The sequence below is a fragment of the Coregonus lavaretus genome, assembly GCF_964263955.1.
Source record: "Coregonus lavaretus genome assembly, chromosome: 31".
Taxonomy (NCBI): domain Eukaryota; kingdom Metazoa; phylum Chordata; class Actinopteri; order Salmoniformes; family Salmonidae; genus Coregonus; species Coregonus lavaretus.
Window position 1 is genome coordinate 7857259 of NC_140018.1, and position 25562 is coordinate 7882820.

Genomic DNA, 25562 nt, shown 5'->3' on the forward strand with positions numbered 1-25562 from the left:
AGCGCAGGTGCATCCTGTTTCCATTGATCATCCTTGAGATGTTTCTACAACTTGATTGGAGTCCACTTGTGGAAAATTCAATTGATTGGACATTATTTGAAAAGGCACGCACCTGTCTATATAAGGTCCCTCAGTTGACAGTGCATGTCAGAGCAAAAACCAAGCCATGAGGTCGAAGGAATTGTCCGTAGAGCTCAGAGACAGGATTGTTTCCAACCACAGATCTGGGGAAGGATACCAAAAAATGTCTGCAGCATTGAAGGTCCCCAAGAACACAGTGGCCTCCATCATTCTTAAATGGAAGAAGTTTGGAACCACCAAGACTCTTCCTAGAGCTGGTCGCCCAGCCAAACTGAGCAATCGGGGTAGAAGGGCCTTAGTCAGGGAGGTGACCAAGAATCCGATGGTCACTCTGACAGCGCTCCAGAGTTCCTCTGTGGCGATAGGATAAACTTTCAGAAGGACAACCATCTCTGCAGCACTCCACCAATCAGGCCTTTATTTTAGAGTGGCCAGACGGAAGCCACTCCTCAGTAAAAGGCACATGACAGCCCGCTTGGAGTTTGCCACAATGCACCTAAAGACTCTCTGACCATGAGAAACAAGATTATCTGGTCTGATGAAACCAAGATTGAACTCTTTGGCCTAAATGCCAAGCATCACTTCTGGAGGAAACCTGGCACCATCCCTACGGTGAAGCATGGTGGTGGCAGCATCATGCTGTGGGGATGTTTTTCAGTGGCAGGGACTGGGAGACTAGTCAGGATCGAGGGAAAGATGAACAGAGCAAAGTACAGAGAGATCCTTGATGAAAACCTGCTCCAGAGCGCTCAGGACCTCAGACTGGGGCGAAGGTTCACCTTCCAACAGGACAACGACCCTAAGCACTCAGCCAAGACAACACAGGAGTGGCTTCGGGACAAGTCTCTGAATATCCTTGAGTGGCCCAGCCAGAGCCTGTACTTGAACCTGATCTAACATATCTGGAGAGACCTGAAAATAGCTGTGCAGCGACGCTCCCCAACCTGACAGAGCTTGAGAGGATCTGCAAAGAAGAATGGGAGAAACTCCCCAAATACAGGTGTGCCAAGCTTGTAGCGTCATACCCAAGAAGACTCAAGGCTGTAATCGCTGCCAAAGGTGCTTCAACAAAGTACTGAGTAAAGGGTCTGAATACTTATGTAACTGTGATATTTCACATTTTATAAATTTGCAAAAATGTCTAAAAACCTGTTTTTGCTTTGTCATTATGGGGTATTGTGTGTAGATTGATGAGGAAAAACCCAATTTAATCCATTTTAGATTAAGGCTGTAACGTAACGAAATGTGGAGAAAGTCAAGGGGTCTGAATACTTTCCGAATGCACTGTAATTTAAACGTACACTAACATTACCAGTGACCCCTAGGTAAATTAACGTTATTATTACCAACGATCTAAAGGTAATCCCCAAGTGCAGGGATGGGATTTTTCCTGATTAATCTGGAATTTCTGCTTTTCTGACATTTATCATCCATTCAAATAAAGCAACAGACCTGTCCCCTAGCCAAAATCCTGATTTCGTTGATTGACTATATTTTCCTGACTCCTGAATCACATCCTTGCAGATGAGAAGATGAGTGGAACCAGTCACCCAGATAGCACAGGTGACCCTAGTCCCATGGCTGACAACGTGCCCACAGATCGAGGGGCTGGAGGCCGGCGGGGCAGCAAGTTCCGTCGATCTGGTAGTTCTGTCCAGGCTGTGCAGGAGACCATGAAGGAGAAGCAGGTCTGTTGGATGAATAGTCATGGGGGAATTTGAGTTGAGAACAACAAGTGATGAGAACTTGTTCAATGAAGGTTCAGCTGCCCAGGCCAATGTGCTCACAGAGTCACAATTGTAGCTACTATCACTTCATAGGATTATACATATTTTTTACTGTGGGCTGCTACAGTCCCACCTTACACTACCTCTGTTTGCCTGATGTGCACAGTACACCACCACAGTAAGAGTAACGTTAACACTTTGCCCTTTCAGGCCAGGTACAAGGAATCAAGAGAAGCTCGAAAGAAGCTACTTACCCCTGGGCACAAGTACATCTTTGAGATCTTGGCTGACAGGCTCTCCCTCGAACTACAAGCAGTAGAAGACTTTGTTTTAGATGCTCCATCTGTGAGTAGAACTGTCATTAATATGAATCCCAACAAGCTGTTGAGGTTCCCTATGAATTGTTGTTGTCTGGTCAAATCCTTTAACCTTTTACCTGCTTGAATATCAACAAAGATCTGAGATATCTTGTAGACACTGTTTTCCCCCCACAGTTGGCACCATTTGATGATTTCTTTGCCAAAGGAGGAAGTAAAACCATCGCATTTGTCTACCAAGAGACAGAAGTCCCAGGAATAGGTGAATGAAGGATCATTACCTCTGTATTTCTTCATATTACATAAAATGCGTACTGTAGCGCCACAGTGGCACCAAGACATTATTGTTTTGTTGTTTCTCAATTCATTGATTTTTGTGAAATAGATATGAAACATTTTATTGTCTGTTTATGTCACCCTTCACTCTGACCCAGACCTTTTAAATGGCGCAAGTTCAGTTCAATTCAATTGAATTTTATTTTCTTTCAGAGTGTGGACGCACCTTTCCTGGAACTGCAAAAGGAGCCATAATAATGAGACTATTTTTAGCCAATTTGTCTGAGACATGTCTGACTGGATTGTGCCCATTCTTTGTACGAACTAAAATTGACGTTCCTGTCAATATAAAAAACATACATGAGGTGAGATATTCTATGAAATATCTACGGAAGGTAGAGACTTCTGAACTGAAGGACTAAGATTTTGTAGATAATATAATCTATGATACCCTCATAATAGGTTCATATTGAATACATAAGAATGCTCTAATCATGAGTTTTCTAACTGTTAATGCTTGGTCAATTTCCATTCCGTTTCTTTTTGTAGGAGATTTATTTTTCTATGCTGGATGCCACTGAGGGTCTATTGAAAGGCACCAGGAATCTGTTGTCAAAGATTATGATGCCAGCTGTCTGTGCAACAGAAAACTGGGGTGCCTTGAATCAGTCGAAACATGGAGAGAAGGATAAACAAAACTTTAAAGACACAATCACCCGCTATATTCATTTCCTAGATGGTGAGAGAGTTACAATAAAACAAACTCGTGCACCCACACATACACACACAGTAGGCCTACAGCATCATTACGTTCTTGTGTTTCGTGTGATTTTGAGCTGGCAACAAGTCTAGTCAGTTTGTAAAAAGGTAGGCTACAGTTTGATTTTTGATGATGTACTGCAGGAATGCAAGCATGCATTGAAGGCACTGTTCAGCTGAAGACGGCCTCAAACATTGATTTCTCCAGGCTGGTATCCTTTGAAGACGTAAAGGCAGCAGCAGCAGATGTTGACATGGTGCATCAACTCGAGGAAGCGTTGATGATGTGGTACAAACAGATTGAGCAGGTACACCCCAGTATGACTGTCTATGCACTATGAACCTACACATACTGTAACACGGCACAACTGTGATAGATGTTCTCACCACTCCGTAGTACTTTAAGACTTCTGTTCTTCAACTCTATTTCTATGACCACCAGGTCCTTACAGAGAGTGATCAAATGAGGAAAGAAGCTGATGCCTCAGGACCTTTGACTGAGTTAGAGCACTGGAAGAGAATGTCGGCCAAGTTCAACTCCATCATTGAGCACGTCAAGGGCCCTGAGTGCAAGGCCGTGGTCAATGTACTCAATATCAACCGCTCCAAGACTCTAAAGGTACTATCATCACTTGGCTGTCCTCCTGAAGTGGCAATGAAAATGAAATATTTACCATTACATGCTCCAACAAAATCTTGACATTTTCCTGTTGTTGGTACTTATTATTTACTTTAGTTGTGGAGAGAGCTGGATGCCAGAATAACCGACTGTGCCAACGAGGCAAAGGATAATGTGAAATTCCTGTACACCCTCGAAAAAGTCTGCCAACCTCTCTACAACTGTGACCCGGTAAATAAAATGATGAATTAGTCTTCATTATTGTGGGTTGAAAGGTTTTATTCTACTTGATTTCACAAGTGAACATGTTTGATTTCAGGTCACCATGGCCAAGAGCATTCAGAACCTTATCAATGCCATTCGAATGATCCACAGTGTCTCACAATATTACAATACATCTGAACGAATGACTTCACTCTTCATCAAAGTACGTTTTTTCTCTGTATTCCATCAGAGATAATAAAATAGTTAATTGAATTATTAATTATGAAACAAATTACCCTCTTGGCTTTACCAGCTATGGGAATGGACATGGAATTGAACTGGAGCGTGTCATACATTTCTGGTGCCTCAAAAGACGAGTAAAACATAACACATATTTAAAGCTTGGTTGTTGTAATATTTGTCACTCAGGTCACAAATCAGATGGTTACAGCATGCAGAGCATACATTACTGACAACGGCACCTCCGGAATTTGGGAACAGGATACACAAGACATCATCAAAAAGATACAGGTGATTGATGATGGCATCAAAAATATGGTAAATTCTACCCCTGATTTACACTAGGCTTGAGTTTTGACAATTTTTGGGGGTTGATAGGATTGTATCTACTTGTTCCGGGAGTATCAGTCCTGCTTCCACAAGACAAAGAAACAAACCCTGGAGAGGCCTGGGGAGAAACCCTTTGAGGTATCAGAGATGTACATCTTTGGCAAGTTTGAGGGTTTCTGCAAGAGACTGGAGAAGGTATGTACCACATTAAAATGCAGCCAACCTTTTCCTTAAAAAAACCGGAAGGCCTGCTGCTACACATTTGAGATTAATGTATTTCTTGTTTTCAGATCACTCGGATGATCACAGCAGTAAAGACCTTCTCTGTCCTGGGACAGTCCACCATTGAGGGCATAGACACTCTGGCTTCCAAGTTCCAAAACATCTACTTAACCATGAAGAAGAAGCAGTATGACATCCTGGCCCCCAGAAAAGCAGAGTTTGAGGTGGACTTTGCTGAGTTCATGGTTCAGATAAGCAACCTCGAGGCATGTTTTATTAAACTTTGTTTGAGTAGATGAGTCTAAAATGTTTTGTTTTGTTTGTAGGTAAAGAAAAGCTCACAGCTTAACATGTTGTCAGAGTTCTAATTCCTAATTCTATGATGTTGTCATCCTTTATTTCTTTAGAACCAGCTCCAGATGTTCATGAATTCCTGTTTCTCCAAAATCCTCTCGTCTCAGCATGCCTTGTTTTTTCTGCAAAGGTAGACGACATCACTATATAAAAACGAAATCAACACTCAAACAATTGTAATAAAAATAAGACCGGGTTCTCCCCAGGATTTTTTAAGAAGGTGATGCTGTTGATTATGGTGGGGGGGGGGGGCCCGTAGGGGGGCAGTGCCCCTCTTTCGACATAGTAAAAAAATAAATAATAATAACTGTAACCGCCATTCCTTGCAATCTAGAGCCTTAAATGAAAACAAAGTATACACAAAAATAAAATAAGACATAGTGGCGCAGCCAGTCCACAAGGTGGCGCAGCGCCGCTCTTACATTCTTTGGGTAGAGCCATGTCAGAGTTGTCTACCTCACAAATGGAATTAGCATGCTGGTATATTTAACATTTTCAGAACCAAAGATGGAAATGTTACTTTGACGTATAGTTTTTTAATTGTCTGTAGATTTCAGAAGCTGAACATGCCCTGTCTAAAGACAGAAATCTCAAGCACAGTTGGGCTTATTCTTCAGCACTACGTCTCAGAGCTGGAGTCTGTCAAGAAGGTATGTTTATAAATGTAATCCTTAGTCCTGAAGATGATCAGGTAGCCTATAGGCACAGACGCATTATGGATCAGACTTTAGCACAGTTTTCTTTATCCATGCAGCTCTACCAGATTCACAGAGAGGACCCTCCATTGGCCAGGAACATGCCCCCTATAGCTGGCAAAGTCCTCTGGATTAGACAGCTCTACAGGAGCATACAGGAACCCATACACTACATTGAGGTAGGTTCAAACCTCACAACATGACCTATAAGATTTCTTGTACAGTTTCAGAAATCTACTAAGAATTTCATCTACTGAGAAACAACACTAACTTCAAATTTTTTCCACAGAAAAACTCAGAGATCCTGTCTAGTCCAGAGGGAAAGGAGGTGGTGAGAATGTACAACCGGACCGCAGCTGTGTTTGTGGAGTTTGAGCTTCTCTACCACAGAGCCTGGATGAGGGAGGTCTCACAGCTCCAATACGGTCAGCAGCCTACCCATTTATCTCATCTGATCTGAATTCATTGTTTTTTCTCATATTTCACAAAATATGCATGTCTTTCCCTGTATTTGATAACAGCTTTACAAGCAACCTTATTAGTCCGCCACCTGGACACAGGAAAACTACTCGTCAACTTCGATCCCAAAATCATGGAGATAGTGCGAGAGACAAAGTGCATGCTGAAGATGGGTCTGGAGGTTCCTGATCAGGCTCTGCGTCTGGTCAAGACAGAGTGGTCGATGAAAGCCAACAAACTTCGACTGGAGGTAATATCCTAGACAATGCAGAGTCACAGACATTAGATTAACTGATTAACCATATTGCCCTGATTTATTATTGCAGACTTTACTGTGCAACTACGAGGCCATCTGTGAGAAAATACCTGCCGTTTTCTACAACCTGATGGCATCCAAGATAAAAAATGTAAGAAAGTTAAAATGGTCTAAAATACAGTATGATCCCTTGAAGGAGAGATGTCACTGTTTGGAGACTAGCTAGTATTACCTCCTAAATTCATTTAGGTTGTTTTATTGTTTGTGGTTACTTTAGGTTGAGTCTGTGCTTCGCCACGGATTGGTGTTACTCAACTGGTCATCTCTCATCTTGGACAACTTCTTTCAAAATGTTGACACCGCCATGTCTGAACTTAACCATCTCCTAAAGAAGGTACACTGAAAATACTGCTGTAATCATGGTGGAGCATTTAGTTCAAATGTAGTTCAATTGGAAAATACTTGTTGATGAGTCGTGTGCTCAACTTTGTGTTTCTCTTCAGGTGCGAGACATCTGTGAGATGCACATTGATACTGTCCTTCAAGACGTCTCCGAGACTGTGCTGATCGATCTCCCAGAGGACAGGCCCTCATCACTGCAAGGCCTCATCAGCACCAATGAGGTATGCCCATCTAATCGGTGGCAGGTAGCTTAGCATTTAAGAGCGTTGGGCCAGTAACCGAAAGGTCGTTGGTTCGAATCCCAGAGCCGACTTGGTGGAAAATCTGGCCATGTGGCCTTGGAGCAAGGCACTTAACCCTAATTGCTCCTGTAAATGACTAAAATGTAAATGTTGTGGGGAGACCTCAGTGTACAGTTTACATTGCCTTGCAAAAGTATTCATCCCTTTTGGCGTTTTTCCTATTTTGTTGCATTACAACCTGTAATTTAAATGGATCGTAATCTAAAAAATAAATAACAGAAAAGTGGTGCGTGCATATGTAGTCACCTCCTTTGCTATGAAGCCCCTAAATAAGATCTGTTGCAACCAATTACCTTCAGAAGTCACATAATTAGTTAAATAAAGTCCACCTGTGTGCAATCTAAGTGTCACATGATCTCAGTATATATACACCTGTTCTGAAAGGCCCCAGAGTCTGCAACACCACTAAGCAAGGGGCACCACCAAGCAAGCGGCACCACAAAGACTAAGTAGCTTTCCAAACAGGTCAGGGACAAAGTTGTGGAGAAGTACAGATCAGGATTGGGTTATAAAAAATATCAGTAACTTTGAACATCCCACGGAGCACCATTTAAATCCATTTTTTAATATGGCACCACAACAAACCTGCCAAGAGAGGGCCGCCCACCAAAACCTACGGACCAGGCAAGGAGGGCGTTAATCAGAGAGGCAACAAAGAAACCAAAGATAACCCTGAAGGGGCTTTACAGAAGAGTGGCCAGAAAAAAGCCATTGCTTAAAGTAAAAAATAAGCAAACAGGCATGTGGGAGACTCCCCAAACATATGGAAGAAGGTACTCTGGTCAGATGCCTCTCCTTGTGCGGGCGGCTATCAGCGGTCGTCGTCACCGGCTTTCTAGCTGCCACCGATCTACGTTTCTGTGTTCCATTTGTTTTGTCTGTATTGTACACACCTGGTTCCCATCACGTTAATTTGTTTCCCTATTTAAACCTCTGGTTCCCTCATGGTGTTGTGCGTGATTGTTCTTTGTTTTGTGTTATATACTGCTGTTTGCTGTTTTATTTCCCTGCTTGGAAAGTAGATTTGTTGCTTTTCCGAGTAAAGTTTGTCATTTACTCAGTTCTGTGTCCTGCGCCTGTCTCCGTCCTACCACTGCATCTTCAAAGTGGTAGGCATGTTGTGTATATCAAATGATACAAACTCCCAAAAAATCCATTTTAATTCCAGGTTGTAAGGCAACAAAATAGGAAAAATGCCAAGGGGGGTGAATACTTTCGCAAGCCACTGTACTTTAGTTTATTGGACTTTCAACATTATTACAGGTTTTTTAAAACAGTTGTTACTTTGCTGTTATAATAAAAACATGAATGTTGAATAAATTAGACAATAGTCTGGTCCAAAGTTTTTATATTTCCTAATTGCTAATTACAGCTTTAATCAGTTTCTATGACCGCCTTCTATGCACTGTCTCGTTGTTAGATTTCTTATTCTTACCATGAAATTGCTGTGACTCTGTTTTGTAGAACCAGTCAAAGGAGTGGGCAGAAATGTTGGACCACAAAAGCAGACATGTTGAAGAGGCAGTGAAGGAGCTGATTGAGATATTCAATACTATTTACGAGTCAAAAGAAGTCAAGAAACCTGTGGAAGTACCAGTTGTTAAAGGTATTTCATGAGAAACCCTGTAAAGAACCGGAAACTCTTAATATCTCATCTCATCAACATACTCATAAACATCCTCATCAAATTTAAACGTAACTCATTTTGTATTCCAGAGCGGAAGAATGTGGCATTCTCGGAAGAAGTTGACACCTCCGTTGATGATGATCATAGCGATGACAAAGAATCTGACAAAGAAGATGACTTTGAGAAGGTAAGTATCTTCCTGTACTGACTCCACCAAAATATACTGTACATTTGTGAGAACAGGGCGCTTCAATGCTTTAAACAACAATCCTGATCCTAGGAGTGCAAAGAGATGTACGCCTGGTTCAGCACCAAGCTACTTGACGCCTTGGTCAAAGCAACAAGGTTATCTCTGGACACACTGAAAAGAAGAATCTTCGTTGCGACGTAAGTATGCATGGGTTGTCATATACAGTATTATCCCTTGGTTTAGCTAAAAGAGATTAATTGTAGCTGTATAGCTCGAAATGTTGGGCTAATATTCTCAGTTGAGTCATTTGAAGGAGTGTAAAGATTTTATTCAGAGTCTCTTACTTCTCTGTTCAGCTTGTCAGCAAGAAAGGGACGTTTCAGCCAATCACAACCAAGCACAGAGGAGCTGGTGACTTTTATCAAATCCGAAGTCCACCTGACCATACCCAATGTGGTGAGTTCATTTTAGATTCAATTTGAAATGTTTTATTTAATATAATTACATTCTTACATTTTGCACCAGGTGATGGTACCCAGTTTGGATGACATCCAGCAGGCCATCAACCGGCTGGTCCACCTGGTGCTGGAGGTGAGCCGGGGAGTGACCCGTTGGGGACAGGAGCACCACCACAAAGGCAAGCCCAAGTCTGGCAGTAAGACTCAGCCACCATCTTATCTTACCACTAAACACAGATTGTACATTTCTCCACTTGTGAAAATTCACTGTTAGAATTAGGAATCATACAACTTCCCAGGAAATAGAATACTGTATTTTGCAGTCCTTTGAATTGTGTTGACATTGATAACACAATGAGTATTGATTTACATTTTTACATTTACTTCATTTAGCAGACGCTCTTATCCAGAGCGACTTACAAATTGGTGCATTCACCTTATAGCCAGTGGGATAACCACTTTACAATTTTTTATTTTTATTTTATTTTTTGGTGGGGTAAGGGGGGTGTAGAAGGATTACTTTATCCTATCCCAGGTATTCCTTAAAGAGGTGGGGTTTCAAATGTCTCCGGAAGGTGGTGAGTGACTCCGCTGTCCTGGCGTCGTGAGGGAGCTTGTTCTACCATTGGGGTGCCAGAGCAGCGAACAGTTTTGACTGGGCTGAGTGGGAACTGTGCTTCCGCAGAGGTAGGGGAGCCAGCAGGCCAGAGGTGGATGAACGCAATGCCCTCGTTTGGGTGTAGGGACTGATCAGAGCCTGAAGGTACGGAGGTGCCGTTCCCCTCACAGCTCTGTAGGCAAGCACCATGGTCTTGTAGCAGATGCGAGCTTCAACTGGAAGCCAGTGGAGTGTGCGGAGGAGCGGGGTGACGTGAGAGAACTTGGGAAGGTTGAACACCAGACGGGCTGCGGCATTCTGGATGAGTTGTAGGGGTTTAATGGCACAGGCAGGGAGCCCAGCCAACAGCGAGTTGCAGTAATCCAGACGGGAGATGACAAGTGCCTGGATTAGGACCTGTGCCGCTTCCTGTGTAAGGCAGGGTCGTACTCTCCGAATGTTGTAGAGCATGAACCTACAGGATCGGGTCACCGCCTTGATGTTAGCGGAGAACGACAGGGTGTTGTCCAGGGTCACGCCAAGGCTCTTCGCACTCTGGGAGGAGGACACAACGGAGTTGTCAACCGTGATGGCGAGATCATGGAACGGGCAGTCCTTCCCCGGGAGGAAGAGCAGCTCCGTCTTGCCAAGGTTCAGCTTGAGGTGGTGATCCGTCATCCATACTGATATGTCTGCCAGACATGCAGAGATGCGATTCGCCACCTGGTTATCAGAAGGGGGAAAGGAGAAGATTAGTTGTGTGTCGTCTGCGTAGCAATGATATGAGAGGCCATGTGAGGATATGACAGAGCCAAGTGACTTGGTGTGTAGCGACATGAAGGATTATTTAACTTGAGTTGTTTTCTCAGCAGGGAAGCTGAAGAACTTCTATCAGAGCGTAGCTGAACACAAGGACATCTGTAAGCTGGTGGTCCTCCTCACATCAGCAGTCAACTCTCTGAGGAAACCGGCCAGTGATGTTCTCAAGCAGTTCCATCCCTTTAAGGTGGTCTGGGCAGAGGACAGACAGATTAAGGTCAAGGTGTGTCAATGCTAAGTCACAAACTTTTTTTAGTTACTATTTGCTTGTTTACTACAAACTAAGTTGACATGTAATAATATAATAATTTGGTGGGTGCTGATATTTGTCCTGTGTCACACATGGACAAGTTTGTATTAAACGCATGTGTGAACTGGAAACGTTTTTTTTTTGCATATCCCAACTCCCCCTGAGACACCTTCAGAGAGTGGGGTCACTGCCAGGGTCAGCAACCTTTCGGATACTGGCCCAACACTCTAATCGCTAGGCTACCTGCCGCCCATATTGGGTGCATCGACAGCGTTGTTTTTCCTTCTCACTAACCTGTGGAATCTTATCTCTTCTTTGAATAGGAGTTCATGGACAGCAACCCCTACCTGACTCAGATCAAATCTGAAATTCTGCACTACGTGGCATTCGAACAGGAGATTGATGAAATCAAGCCTAGCATTATTTTGGGGTCCATTGAATTGTCAACAGGTATGGCGTATACAAACTAGGCCTTTAACTCATGAGCGCTTAATGAAACCTTCATAAGCCCTTTAAAAGGCCTACATACTGTAAATGCTTCACAAGTCTTTGATACTTAGTAAACCACAAATAATTGGCTAGCTATTTATTTTGTGATCATTTTCCTTTCTCCTAGCTCCGCTGAAGATGTCTCTGACAGTCGAGGCAAAGGCCTGGAAGAAGCTCTTGTGCAAATACCTGAATGAGCAGTACAAAAAGAAAATGATGGAGATCATGACTTTCACTGGAGAACACCTGAAAAAGCTCTCCAGGCCTATCGCAGACCTGGAGGATGTGCGTTTCGCCATGGAAGCCCTGTCCAAAATACGAGACTCCGAGATCAAGATAGACATGACCCTGGGACCCATTGAGGTAAAAATTCAAACTATGGCTTATAATTTGTGGGATTGCAATGGTAGGAGATTGCACAGATACATATTTGTGAAGTACTTTTCTCATACTATCTGTTATGTCTGCTAGGAAGCCTATGGGATCCTGAATAGATTTGAAGTGGAGGTGACCAAAGAGGAAGCGGAGGGGGTGGATACTCTCAGATACTCCTTCATCAAACTGCAGTCCAAAGCGGTCAGTTGAAATGGTTAACTACTATACATTTATCCTGTGGAATAACTAATGTTTGCAACTCAGTTGTACATTTTTGACGAATTACATATGGTATTATGTAGTCAAAATAGCAATTTTGTTTATTTTGTTACCCCAGAGATCAGTGCAAGACCAGCTGGTTCGTGTGCAGCCCAAGTTCAAACGGAACCTGTTGGAATCAGTCACTGTTTTCCAAAAGGATGTTGTGATGTTTACAGACCAGTATGAACTGGTAAAGAAGAAATTCACACATTGTATTTATTTACTTCAGTTACCACACAGTAGATACATACAGTGCATTCAGAAAGTATTCAGACCCCTTGACTCTTTCCACATTTTGTTACGTTAGTCTTATTCTAAAATTGATTAAATTGTTTTTTTCCTCTCATCAATCTAAACCAAATACCCCATAATGACAAAGCAAAAACAGATGTAGAAGTGTTTGCAAATTTCTTCAAAAAAAAAACGGAACTATCACATTTACATAAGTATTCAGACCCTTTACTCAGTACTTTGTTGAAGCACCTTTGGCAGCGATTACAGCCTTGTCTTCTTTGGTATGATGCTACAAGCTTGGCACACCTGTATTTGGGGAGTTTCTCCCATTCTTCTCTGCAGATCCTCTCAAGCTCTGTCAGGTTGGATGGGGAGCATCGCTGTACAGCTATTTTCAGGTCTCTCCAGAGATGTTCGATCGGGTTCAAGTCCGGGCTCTGGTTGGACCACTTAAGGACATTCAGAGACTTGTCCCGAAGCCACTCCTGCGTTGCCTTGGCTGTGTCCTTAGGGTTGTTGTCCTGTTGGAAGGTGAACCTTCACCCCAGTCTGAGGTCCTGAGCGCTCTGGAGCAAGTTTTCATCAAGGATCTCTCTGTACTTTGCTCCGTTCATCTTTCCCTCGATCCTGACTAGTCTCCCATTCCCTGCCGCTGAAAATCATCCCCACAGCATGATGCTGCCACCACCATGCTTCCCCGTAGGGATGGTGCCAGGTTTCCTCCAGAAGTGATGCTTGGCATTCAGGCCAAAGAGTTCAATCTTGGTTTCATCAGACCAGAGAATCTTGTTTCTCATGGTCCGAGAGTCCTTTAGGTGCCTTTTGGCAAACTCCAAGCAGTCATGTGCCTTTTTACTGAGGAGTGGCCACTCTACCATAAAGGCCTTATTGGTTGAGTGCTGCAGAGATGGTTGTCCTTCTGGAAAGTTCTCCCATCTCCACAGAGGAACTCTGGAGCGCTGTCAGAGTGACCATCAGGTTCTTGGTCACCTCCCTGACCAAGGCCCTTCTCCCCCGAGCTCTAGGATGAGTCTTGGTGGTTCCAAACTTTTTCAGTTTAAGAATGATGGAGGCCACTGTGTTCTTGGGGACCTTCAATGCTGCAGACATTTTTTGGTATCCTTCCCCAGATCTGTGCTTGGAAACAATCCTGTCTCTGAGCTCTACGGACAATTCCTTCGACCTCATGGCTTGGTTTTTGCTCTATCGTGCACTGTCACCTGTGGGACCTTATATAGACAGGTGTGTGCCTTTTCAAATAATGTCCAATCAATTGAATTTACCACAGGTGGACTCCAATCAAGTTGTAGAAACATCTCAAAGATGATCAATGGAAACAGGATGCACCTGAGCTCAAAGTCTCATAGCAAGGGTCTGAATACTTATGTAAATAAGGTAACCTGTTTTTGCTTTGTCATTATGGGGTATTGTGTGCCTTTTCAAATCATGTCCAATCAATTGAATTGATGAGGGAAAAAAATAATTTACTCAACTTTGGAATAAGGCTGTAACGTAACAAAATATGGAAAAAGTCAAGGGGTCTGAATAATGTCAGAATGCACTGTAGGTCATTATTGGGGTCATTGTTTGTTGTAGGAGGGCCCAATGGTGCCTGGGATAGTTCCCAACGAGGCCAGCACCAGGCTGCAGATATGCCAGGTAACACTAACACACACACACCACAGACACTACACACACCACACCACACCACACATATACTCAACATAGACAAGTTTTCCAGGTAATATACACAAAACAAATAAACTTGTCTTTCATGTGATGCGCATAGACGCACACAAAAGGGTTTTACAGCAGTTAATCTACACAGATGTGTTACATGCGTCATGGGTGTTTTTCTTTTTCTTCATATCTTCAGGCCAGATTTGATGACCTGTGGAGGAAATTCATCACCTACTCGTCAGGAGAGCAGCTCTTTGGCCTACCAGTCACAGATTATGAGGCTCTGCAAAAAACACGGTAAACTGTAATGGATGTTATTCACCATAGACATACAATCAGTGGCCATTTAGTACTGGGTCAGACCCCCCCTTTGCCTACAGAACAGCCTGAATTCATTGGGGCATGGAAACGTTGCTCAATTGGTTTCAAGGGAACTAACATGTGCCAGTAGGAAAACATTCCTGACACCATTACACCACTGCCACCAGCCTGTACCATTGATACCAGACAGGATGGGGTCATTGACTCGTACTGCTAATGACAAATCTTGACTCTGCCATCAGCATGATGCAACAAGAACCGGGATTCGTCGGACCAGGCAATGTTTTTCCACTCCTCAATTGTCCAGTGTTGGTGAACTCGTGCCCACTGGAGCCACTTCTTCTTGTTTTTAGCTGATATGAGTTGAACCAGGTGTGGTCGTCTGCTGCAATAGGCCATCCGTGACAAGGACCGACGAGTTGCGTTCCGAGATGCCGTTCTGCACACCACTATTGTACTGCGCCGTTATTTGCCTGTTTGTGGCCCGCCTGTTAGCTTACACAATTCTTGCCATTCTCCTTTGACCTCTCATCAACAAGCTGTTTTCACCCACAGGACTGCCGCTGACTATACGTTTTTAGTTTGTCGCACCATTCTCAGTAAACCCTAGACACTGTTGTGCGTGATAAACCAAGGAGGCCGGACGTTTCTGAGATACTAGAACTGGCGCACCTGGCACAGACGATAATACCGCTCTCAACGTCGCTTAGGTCACTCGTTTTGCCCATTTTAACGTTCAATAGAACAGTAACTAAATGCCTCGATGGCTCTCTGCCTGCAAACCACGGCCACGTGACTCACTGTCTGTAGGAGTGAAAAAAATTTGTGAACTGGGTGGTGTACCTAATAAACTGGACACTGAGTGTATATACTCCACATATACAGATATTCTTATAGGTCATCTAGGTTTATATACAATACATCATTGGTTGTCACTTGTAGAACGATCATATCACTGAAATTATGACTGTCTGATATTCAATACTTCTTGTTTCATCAACAGTGTAGTTAGATGACAAGATAAAGATGATACTATTTATTTTGTCACCATAGAAAAGAGCTGAGTCTACTCCAGAAGTTGTATGGACTCTATGACACCGTGATGGCCAAAATTAGTGGATACTACGACATTCTATGGACAGAGGTGGACATTGAGGCAATCAACGCAGAGCTTTTGGACTTCCAGAATAGGTACTGTACTTTTGCTGTCGTGTTATATTTCTGCTGATTCAGAATTACCTTGCTGTTTCCTTTCCTAGGTCATATCATTAGGGGAGCAAAATGAAAATGAGCGTGTTTTATTGGACAGATAGTACCTCCCTGTTTCACTCTGTTTTGGAATCTTTCTTTTTCGTTTTGTGCCTACTGAACACTACCCTGTTGTTGAGATGTAATGAATATTTTGACCACTAGGTGTAAGAAGCTGCCCAAAGGCCTGAAGGACTGGCAGGCATTTTTGGACCTGAAGAAGAGGATCGATGACTTCAGCGAGTCTTGCCCCCTGCTGGAGATGATGGCCATCAAGGCCATGAAGCAGAGGCACTGGGACCGCATCACCGGCCTGACGGGCAAAAAGTTTGAGGTGGAGTCAGACACTTTCGCCCTGCAGAACATCATGGAGGCAAACCTGTTGAAATACAAGGAGGACATTGAGGTTAGTGTTATAATACACAATTAAATTAAATCTTTATTACAGGGAAATCCATGATGATAGCATAGCTATGTTAGCTTATATTTGCTTATTTTACAGGCTTAAAGCATTATTTAATCTTTGATGTAGTGTTTCTGTAGTGGTCTTCCCCACTGTTTGACATGTTAACTGTCCTGTCTTGTTGTGCCTCAGGATATCTGCATCTCGGCGGTCAAGGAGAAGGACATTGAGGCCAAGCTGGCCCAGGTGGTGGATGTGTGGTCCAGTCAGTCTCTGAGCTTCATGACCTTCAAGGGCCGAGGAGAGCTGATGCTGAAAGGGACAGAGACCTCTGAGATAGTCGCTACCATGGAGGACAGTTTGATGCTGCTGGGATCATTGCTGAGCAACAGGTATGAACAACTAACTGACTTGGCTACAGATAATGACCTTCACTTGATCAAAGTCAGGTGTTGTTGTTGGTAGAATGTTAATGCTGCCAGACTCTTACCTTGCCCTTACATCTTTGCATAGATACAATGCTCCGTTCAAGAAAGACATTCAGAACTGGGTCTTCAAGTTGTCTACCTCATCTGACATTATTGAGCAGTGGCTTATCGTCCAGAACCTGTGGGTGTATTTGGAGGCTGTGTTCGTGGGAGGTGACATTGCCAAACAACTGCCACAGGTACTGCACTAATGCCCATCTGCAGATCAGCAAAACATTTGATTTATGCATCTTGATCATATAAAGGATCTCCACACTGTATGAACTCAGCTCTTGTCTAGCAAAACATAATGCCAATATTCAAACATATGTCTTCAACATGAAGAAATATTCCCAGCAATCGTGTTGCATGGCAATATACTCTAGTTTTCTGATTCTGACATTATATTTTTTCTCCCATTAGGAAGCCAAGCGCTTCCAGAACATTGACAAGTCGTGGATCAAGATCATGCAGCGTGCCCATGAGATCCCCAACGTGGTGCAGTGCTGCGTGGGAGACGAGACAATGGGTCAGCTGCTGCCTCACCTGCAGGAGCAGCTGGAGCTCTGCCAGAAGTCTCTCACTGGGTACGGATAAAGACTGTTCAGCTCAAACTGTTTAGCATTGGCACCTCTTTCATCTGACTACGTTACTTGAACTCAACAGGTACCTGGAGAAAAAGAGGCTCCAGTTCCCCAGGTTCTTCTTTGTTTCTGATCCCTCCCTCTTGGAAATCCTGGGACAAGCTAGCGATCCACACACAATTCAGGTAGCAGCGGCTCTTAGAACAGCAGAGATTTGTCTAAATAAAAAGAGATGCACAATGACTCAGATAAGGGAAACTCTCTTTTCCAGCCTCATCTCCTTGGTGTGTTTGACAATGTTAACGAAGTGGAATTCCACGCCAAAGATTATGACAAGATTTTGGCTGTCATTTCACAAGAAGGAGAGAAAGTGCCGGTATGCAACATTATCATTATGATCAAATGCAATACTCACTATGATCTCGTGTGTGTGTGTGTGTATTAATAATAATTTGGTAGGTGCTTATATTTGTCCTATTTCACATGTGTGAATTGGAAATCAGTTTTTTGCATATCCCAACTCTCCCTGAGACACCAGGGCCAGCCATTATCAGCAGAAACCCTGGAGCAATTAGGGTTAAATGCGTCGCTCAAGGGCACATCAACAGATTTTTTAACCTTGTCGGCTCCGGGATTCGAACCAAACCTTTCGCCACCCTCTGTGTATGTGTGTGTGCGTGCGTGCGTACGTGTGTACATGCGTGTGTGCGTGCGTGCATATGTATTTGTGTGCGTGTGTGTGTGTGAGTGACCGCTCACATGTATCTGTTTGCAGCTGGACCACCCAGTGATGGCGAGGGGGCCTGTGGAGCTGTGGCTGGGAGAGCTGCAGATGCAGCAACAGGCCTCTCTACACTCTGTCATCAAGGCTGCTGACCTCCAGATCAACGACTCAGGCTTTCAGCTCCTCACCTTCCTCAACCAGTTCCAAGCACAGGTGGAGAGAGCAGCCTAGAAATCCATTATATGAACCAGAATGATGAAGAATATCCATTTAGGATCAATTGTAGGATCAATTGTCAATTCGGGATCAATTGTTGAATCATAGGATCGATCAATTGTCAAAAATATATGTAATTAGAATTAGTGTATCATTGATATCTTTGTTTTCTCAGGTGGGCCTGCTTGGCATCCAGATGCTGTGGACACGGGACTCGGAGGAGGCGCTGCGCAACGCCAAAGACGACAAGAAGATCATGCCAACCACCAACCAGAAGTTCCTGGATCTGCTCAACACACTGATTTCACAGACCACCCACGACCTGACCAAGTTTGATCGTATCAAGTTCGAGACGCTCGTCACAATCCACGTGCACCAAAGGGACATCTTTGATGACCTAGTGAGTCGCTGGAAAATAAAACATTCTTATGTCTCTAAGTTACATTTTAGAACATTTACATTTTGGGTTTTGGGTTCAAACACAAAACTATTTAAATGTTTTGCTATTCCTTTTCAGGTCAAAATGCACATCAAGTCAACCACTGACTTTGAGTGGCTGAAGCAGAGCAGGTTCTACTTCAAGGAGGACTTGGATCATGTCTTAGTGTCCATTACCGACGTCGACTTTGTTTACCAAAACGAATTCCTGGGTTGCACTGACCGTCTGGTCATCACCCCTCTAACTGACAGGCAAGAAAAGATGATGCTGGTTCCTGTGTGTGTGTGTGTGGTGAAGATCTTTCCTTAGTGAAATGTTCAATAACCATGATATCAAACCATCCATTTATAGGTGCTACATCACACTATCTCAGGCTCTGGGCATGAGCATGGGCGGCGCCCCAGCCGGGCCAGCCGGTACAGGGAAGACTGAGACCACTAAAGACATGGGCCGCTGTCTGGGGAAATACGTGGTGGTCTTCAACTGCTCTGACCAGATGGATTTCAGAGGACTTGGCAGAATCTACAAAGGTGAATAATTGATGCAATTGAGTTGATTTCATTATGTCAACTCAATGGCAACAATTGGAAGTGTGCCCTCTTTTCTCTATGGGCAAGCTAGGCTAATCATTTTGGGATGCTAATGTTAGTAGTCAGTTGTCTAATGCAGTGGTTCCCAAACTGTGGGGCACGCCCCATAGGGGGGGTGCGAGGGGTCGGCAGGTGGGGCGCGGGGTCCCGTCCCCCCAGTTTAGTTTTTTAAAAGGAACTCAGTCCGGCTTTAAACTTACTCTTGAAAGTTGTAATAGTAGAACGCACAAGGTGCAATTTTGAAATTGTGTAGTGCATAATCAGTTCCTCTTGTTACGTTAGTCATTGCATACCTTTTGAGAGCTATTTATAACTTGTCCAGAAATGTCTAGCTCAACTAGCCTATGTCAGCAAAACATTTTTTAGCCCATAGGTATTGTACTTTTTTAGTCTCTAAAATCACATTAATACAAATTAGACATGGCAAAATGTATTGAATTGCAAGAAAATTTGCTTTAAACCTGCAAAATTCTTTCCACCAACAACGGGGCGTGAACAGTTTGTCATGAACAGTGCTTGTGCCCATAGAAATAGACGTGGCGCGTGCGTGCACAGGGGGGACGCGGGATGTTCCCCAATGCTGGAAGGGAGGCCCGAGTGAAAAAGTTTGGGAACCCCTGGTCTAATGTCAGTTGTTAATGTTGGTCTTCTGCTTACTTCCAGGTCTTGCCCAGTCTGGCTCCTGGGGCTGCTTTGACGAGTTCAACAGAATTGACTTGCCTGTGCTCTCTGTAGCTGCACAGCAGATCTACATCGTTCTCTCATCCCGTAAAGACCGCAAAACACAATTCATCTTCACCGACGGGGACTTAGTCAGTCTGAACCCAGAATTTGGGCTGTTTATCACCATGGTGAGTGGGAGGCAAGACAACAAAGCTTTGCCATTAGTCACTGAGTACAAGCTCTTTGACAAGCAGCATGTATAAAGCTTTTGAATACCAACATGTTTTCATGTTATCCTGTTATTTCATAGAACCCTGGTTATGCTGGGCGTCAAGAGCTGCCAGAGAACCTGAAAGTACAGTTCAGAACTGTGTCCATGATGGTGCCAGACAGACAGGTGGGTTGAGTTCCCTTCCCTCAGGTTAACTACCACACTGGGATTGTAACCCACTGTGTCTTAGCTGCCGGTCAACAATGTGTTCCCCATTGTTTTCCAGATCATCATGAGGGTGAAATTGGCCAGCTGCGGTTTCATTGAAAACGTTGTCTTGGCCCAGAAGTTCTTTGTGCTCTACAAACTGTGCGAGGAGCAACTGACAAAGCAGGTGAATGCAGAGGCAGTCATCCCTGTCTGTACTGGCCTTTTAAAGAACAAGAATAAATGAACTGCTACACTAAGACTGACAGTCAATCCATCCTATCAGGTCCACTATGACTTTGGTCTGAGGAACATCCTGTCCGTGTTGAGAACCCTGGGGGCCAATAAGCGAGCCCGACCACAAGACACAGAGTCCAGCATTGTGATGAGAGTGCTGCGCGACATGAACCTCTCCAAACTGGTATGAAAAGAGACATCATCAGCAAAACTATTGATCCTCATTATTATGTTTTTTACATGCTAACACGCTAACATATTTTGTCTCTTTGGTGCTTCTCCCTGCCAGGTGGATGAGGACGAGCCTCTCTTCCTCAGTCTGATCAGTGATCTGTTCCCAGGGATCCAGCTGGACGGGAGCACCTACGCTGAGCTGCAGGTTGCCGTGGCCAACCAGGTGGAGCTGGCAGGCCTCGTCAACCACCCTTCGTGGAACCTCAAACTTGTTCAGGTGACACTTGCTCAGTCACATACTTTTACAAGTGCTGATTGCACTGGTGTGTAACCAAAGAGATATATATATATATATATATATATATATATATATATATATATATATATATATGAACACAAAATGAATATATGTTTGAATGATTGATTTAAAAAAAGGTTTATAGTAATAAAGTTACCCTCCAAAGAGGGTGAAATAAAACATTTGCTCTTGTGTGTGTCAGCTTTACGAGTCGTCGCGTGTGCGTCACGGCCTGATGACACTCGGCCCCAGTGGAGCTGGGAAGACCGCTGTCATCAACATCCTGATGCGGGCCTTGAGCGAGTGTGGAACGCCCCACAGGGAGATGAGGATGAACCCCAAGGCCATCACGGCCCCCCAGATGTTCGGGCGTCTGGACGCCGCCACTAACGACTGGACTGACGGCATCTTCTCCACGCTGTGGAGGAAGACTCTGAAAACCAAGAAGGGTACAACTGTCCGACTGAATGCACCTTGGGATACAGTATTGATATGGTGTTACCATCTGTGAGAGCATTGTTAGATGAATTAGTGTTCAAATGGTTCAACCTCTGAATAAGGATTTTCTCTCGACAATCCAGCCACAGAGCTTCCAAGGGAGTAACAATTAGAAACATTTATTACATTTACATTTACATTTTAGTCATTTAGCAGACGCTCTTATCCAGAGCGACTTACAGGAGCAATTAGGGTTAAGTGCCTTGCTCAAGGGCACATCGGCCGATTTCTTCACCTAATCGGCTCGGGGATTAGAACCAGTGACCTTTGGGGTACTGGCACAACGCTCTTAACCACTAAGCTACCTGCCGCCCTATGTTGGATAGTCAATCTTCTGTGGGTGAACAAACTAAGTACCATGTTAAATATTACGTTTTTGGGAAACTCACCACTTTTTGTTGTAGGAGAGAACATTTGGATCGTCCTGGATGGCCCTGTGGATGCCATCTGGATTGAGAACCTCAACTCTGTTCTGGATGACAACAAGACCCTGACCCTGGCCAATGGTGATAGGATCGTCATGTCCCCAGCCTGTAAGCTGGTGTTTGAGGTGCACAACATGGACAACGCCTCCCCGGCCACCGTGTCCCGCGTGGGCATGGTCTTCATGAGCTCCTCGGCTCTCAGCTGGAGGCCAATACTGCAGGTACAGGGCTTATTATGCAATAACACAAATCAAAGTGCTCCTTATTATTATACTCAGTGTGTGGATAGTGTAAGACTTTCTTCAATAATCCAGTGAAATTTTCTAACTGGCCATTGTATTCAATATCAGATATGTGCCAAATGGCAATATGCTTTGTGTTACAGACGTTACTGTCAGGGTGGCGTAACTTTTAAAAAATCTTCAGATTCACCTAATGTGCTTAGTCCTCATGATGACCTAGTTATGACTAAGTATAATGTTCTGTATGTTGTAGGGATGGGCTTACAAACGCAGTGCAGTGGAGGCAGACAATATCATGAGTCTGTATGACAAAGTCTTTGAGGATGCCTACGTGTACTTGAAGCAAAGCCTCAAGCCCAAAATGGAGCTTTTGGAGTGCAACTACATCATGCAGGTATTAATTAAATGCCTTCAGTATTTTGTAACCTTAATTTAATCATCACTCTGTTCCAATATTCACACTAGCATACCACTTAAAATGAAGCCTTGTATTGGGCATGCATTCTAAGTGCTATTCAAGTATGGATATTGGAACATAGCCTAAGAGTCTCTTGAGATAAACAATCTCTAATTTTCCCTTTTTTATATACATATTACTATGTATGATAACTGACCCCATGTCTGTGACTGTATGTGTTCAGTCAGTGAACCTTCTGGAGGGCCTGATCCCCACTAAGGAGGCGGGGGGCCTGGTCAGCAGTATGCAGCTGGAGCGCCTCTTTGTCTTCTGCCTGATGTGGAGCGTGGGAGCCCTACTGGAGCTGGAGGACAGGGAAAAGCTGGAGGCCTTCATCAGGGCCCATGAGAGCAAGGTGGACATTCCCAAAACACAGCCCGGAGAGACCATCTTTGAGTATATGGTCAACCAGAACGGTAAGTTTATTCATAGCCCAGAAGGTCAGAAAACGTAAAAATATGTTAACAAAATTTGTTTTATAACCCGTATACAACCTGTCCATGACGTCACAAGAGTCATAATGACATCATTGCACTGTTTTGTCCCATGCCCACTGGGGCTGTTTTTCCTGGATCCCTATGGGTCTTGGTTGCTGCACTGTACGGTACTATATGTGGGCAGTGCTCTGTATATGATGCAGGCGTTTCTGTTTCAGGTAACTGGGACCATTGGAATAACTATGTGGTGGAGTACATCTATCCCACTGACTACGTGCCAGATTATGCCGCCATACTGGTTCCCAATGTGGACAACACCAGAACCAGTTACCTTTTGGAGACTATTGCAAAACAGCGTAAGGTACTGTACACACACACACACACACACGTTGGGTCAATTGGGTTAAGTCGTCTCGATAACATGTTGGTGTAATCATAACGTTTTTACAGGCTGTGTTACTCATTGGGGAACAAGGAACTGCCAAGACAGTGATGATTAAAGGCTACACCAACAAGTACGACCCTGAGACAGACCTGTCCAAATCACTGAACTTTTCTTCTTCTACTGAGCCTACCATGTTTCAGGTGAGATATGGATACATTATATACATTACACAGTATATTACATATACATCATATAATACCGTATTACATAGCCTACATTACATAGAGAAGGTGATTCAGTGCTATTGCATGCGTGACCAAAAAATGTTCTCACCAAATTTGGAGGAAGGATTGTTGACATATATTTGACATTTGTATCTAAAAGCATAATTTAAAAATATTCCAAGTTGGCATTTTATGACATTTTGGCCTCCTTTAAGACTCCATAATGTTTAATCTGTAGGTGCTGCAAAGCAGAAATTGGTGTCGTATGAATCTTTACCGCTTGCTCTGTAATATGAGTAGTATTTTGATTTCATTTTTTTTTTTTTTACATTAATTTATGAATATTGACAAATAGAAACAAGCGGTAAAGCTTCATATGACACCATTACAGAGCAAGCGGTAAAGCTTCATATGACACCAATTTTTTCTATGTAGCACATACAGATGAGACAATGGAGTCTTAAATTAAAGGAGGCCTGAGTAAGGCCAAAATGTCCGAAATATGCCAACTTTGATTAATTCTTTGTCAATTATGCTATTAGATACAATGTAAAATATATAACAATCCTTCCTCCAAAGGACCATTCTATGGATTACATTTCATGAAAATCCCCCAAATCATGGTATTTTTTGTCCTGGTTTCGTGAGGAATCACTTTATAGTGTTTCTTCTGAGTAGTAATGGAAGTGTTGTATTTATCACAGCGCACAGTGGAGAGCTACATTGAGAAGCGAATGGGCAGCACCTACGGACCTCCTGGAGGACGCAGAATGACCATCTTTGTGGATGACATCAACATGCCCATTGTCAATGAGTGGGGCGACCAGGTACTGTAGTCATAGCATTTCAATTCAACCCATCCATATAGCCATCACTGAGGCAGGGCTCTGGACTAACTTTTTCCCCTGGTGGTACTGATGCCACTAACTTTTCAGTTGAAAGGACCAGCCCATGATTTGGTTGCACCCAAAATAAATTGCGGCGTCACAATAGAAAACATTTGTAATCACCTTATAAAGTCATTCACAGTGACAACAGGAATTTACAATGGTTTGCATTTGCAAAATAACTGATTGTGTTTGTTTATTCTACACACAGATCACCAACGAGATAGTCCGTCAGATGATGGAGATGACTGGCATGTACAGTCTGGACAAACCAGGAGACTTCACCACCATTGTGGACATGCAGATGCTGGCTGCTATGATTCACCCTGGGGGAGGCAGGAACGACATCCCCCAGAGACTGAAGAGACAGTTTACCGTGTTCAACTGTACCCTGCCATCCAACACCTCCATCGACAAGATCTTTGGTAGGCTACTCGCCTCTGAATTACTTACTGACTAGCTGTGATGCAGCAATCAAGTTATGCAATATCACACACACACAGAGTACTTTACGTGTCTCTATTCCCACAGGCATCATGGGCTGTGGATACTTCCACGAATGCAGGGAGTTCAAGTCTGAGATTTCTGAGATGGTGAAATATCTGGTTTCCGCTGGTAGGATCCTGTGGCAGTGGACCAAGGTAAGCACTGTCCCAAGATCAGAATTAATGCTTTACTGAATATATTTAACCTGGTCCCAGATCTGTTTGTGATGTTTGGCATACTAAAGACCATAGTAATTGGCCCTTCGCTAAGCCACGCCTCCTTGGTTACTGATGCAACCTCGGACAACATTTTCCCATGAAGCCCAATTCCCCATTCAAACCCCTGGAGAAAACCCCTCAAAATGATCTCAAACTGTGTTTTTAATAGACAATGAAATTAAACAGACTACCCCTTGCTAATCAGGAGATTCTCAGGTATGTTGGAATGTCATTACAATTGCTTCACGGGAACCTGGTAAAATTACGTTTGTAGTGTGGCTAGCCACTGGATGGCTC

General features: G+C 43.6%; 1 protein-coding gene across 1 annotated transcript in view; it reads left to right on the forward strand.

Annotated features, from left to right (window-relative positions):
- Positions 1-3397: 3397 nt before the first annotated feature.
- The window catches only part of LOC311106752 (dynein axonemal heavy chain 8-like), a gene marked incomplete at its 3' end in the record, with an annotated part of 47804 nt that continues 25639 nt past the window's right edge, over positions 3398-25562 (forward strand). Inside the window, exons 1-52 of the mRNA XM_084149148.1 lie at positions 3398-3468; positions 3603-3779; positions 3897-4010; positions 4099-4206; positions 4413-4514; positions 4602-4748; positions 4844-5041; positions 5183-5259; positions 5680-5779; positions 5884-6003; positions 6114-6249; positions 6346-6533; positions 6610-6690; positions 6817-6933; positions 7043-7162; positions 8708-8849; positions 8960-9057; positions 9151-9257; positions 9417-9516; positions 9586-9715; positions 10989-11158; positions 11509-11635; positions 11802-12037; positions 12146-12250; positions 12387-12500; positions 14141-14203; positions 14421-14521; positions 15599-15736; positions 15959-16199; positions 16389-16588; positions 16710-16863; positions 17087-17250; positions 17330-17432; positions 17519-17623; positions 18023-18184; positions 18363-18587; positions 18705-18877; positions 18978-19156; positions 19880-20067; positions 20190-20276; positions 20377-20484; positions 20584-20718; positions 20824-20985; positions 21209-21455; positions 21909-22150; positions 22425-22565; positions 22813-23044; positions 23284-23426; positions 23516-23650; positions 24379-24501; positions 24773-24986; positions 25093-25202. Of these exons, the coding sequence (XP_084005274.1) occupies positions 3415-3468; positions 3603-3779; positions 3897-4010; positions 4099-4206; positions 4413-4514; positions 4602-4748; positions 4844-5041; positions 5183-5259; positions 5680-5779; positions 5884-6003; positions 6114-6249; positions 6346-6533; positions 6610-6690; positions 6817-6933; positions 7043-7162; positions 8708-8849; positions 8960-9057; positions 9151-9257; positions 9417-9516; positions 9586-9715; positions 10989-11158; positions 11509-11635; positions 11802-12037; positions 12146-12250; positions 12387-12500; positions 14141-14203; positions 14421-14521; positions 15599-15736; positions 15959-16199; positions 16389-16588; positions 16710-16863; positions 17087-17250; positions 17330-17432; positions 17519-17623; positions 18023-18184; positions 18363-18587; positions 18705-18877; positions 18978-19156; positions 19880-20067; positions 20190-20276; positions 20377-20484; positions 20584-20718; positions 20824-20985; positions 21209-21455; positions 21909-22150; positions 22425-22565; positions 22813-23044; positions 23284-23426; positions 23516-23650; positions 24379-24501; positions 24773-24986; positions 25093-25202 (7443 nt within the window). The 5' untranslated portion in view covers positions 3398-3414. The remainder of the gene's footprint in view (positions 3469-3602; positions 3780-3896; positions 4011-4098; positions 4207-4412; positions 4515-4601; positions 4749-4843; positions 5042-5182; positions 5260-5679; positions 5780-5883; positions 6004-6113; positions 6250-6345; positions 6534-6609; positions 6691-6816; positions 6934-7042; positions 7163-8707; positions 8850-8959; positions 9058-9150; positions 9258-9416; positions 9517-9585; positions 9716-10988; positions 11159-11508; positions 11636-11801; positions 12038-12145; positions 12251-12386; positions 12501-14140; positions 14204-14420; positions 14522-15598; positions 15737-15958; positions 16200-16388; positions 16589-16709; positions 16864-17086; positions 17251-17329; positions 17433-17518; positions 17624-18022; positions 18185-18362; positions 18588-18704; positions 18878-18977; positions 19157-19879; positions 20068-20189; positions 20277-20376; positions 20485-20583; positions 20719-20823; positions 20986-21208; positions 21456-21908; positions 22151-22424; positions 22566-22812; positions 23045-23283; positions 23427-23515; positions 23651-24378; positions 24502-24772; positions 24987-25092; positions 25203-25562) is intronic.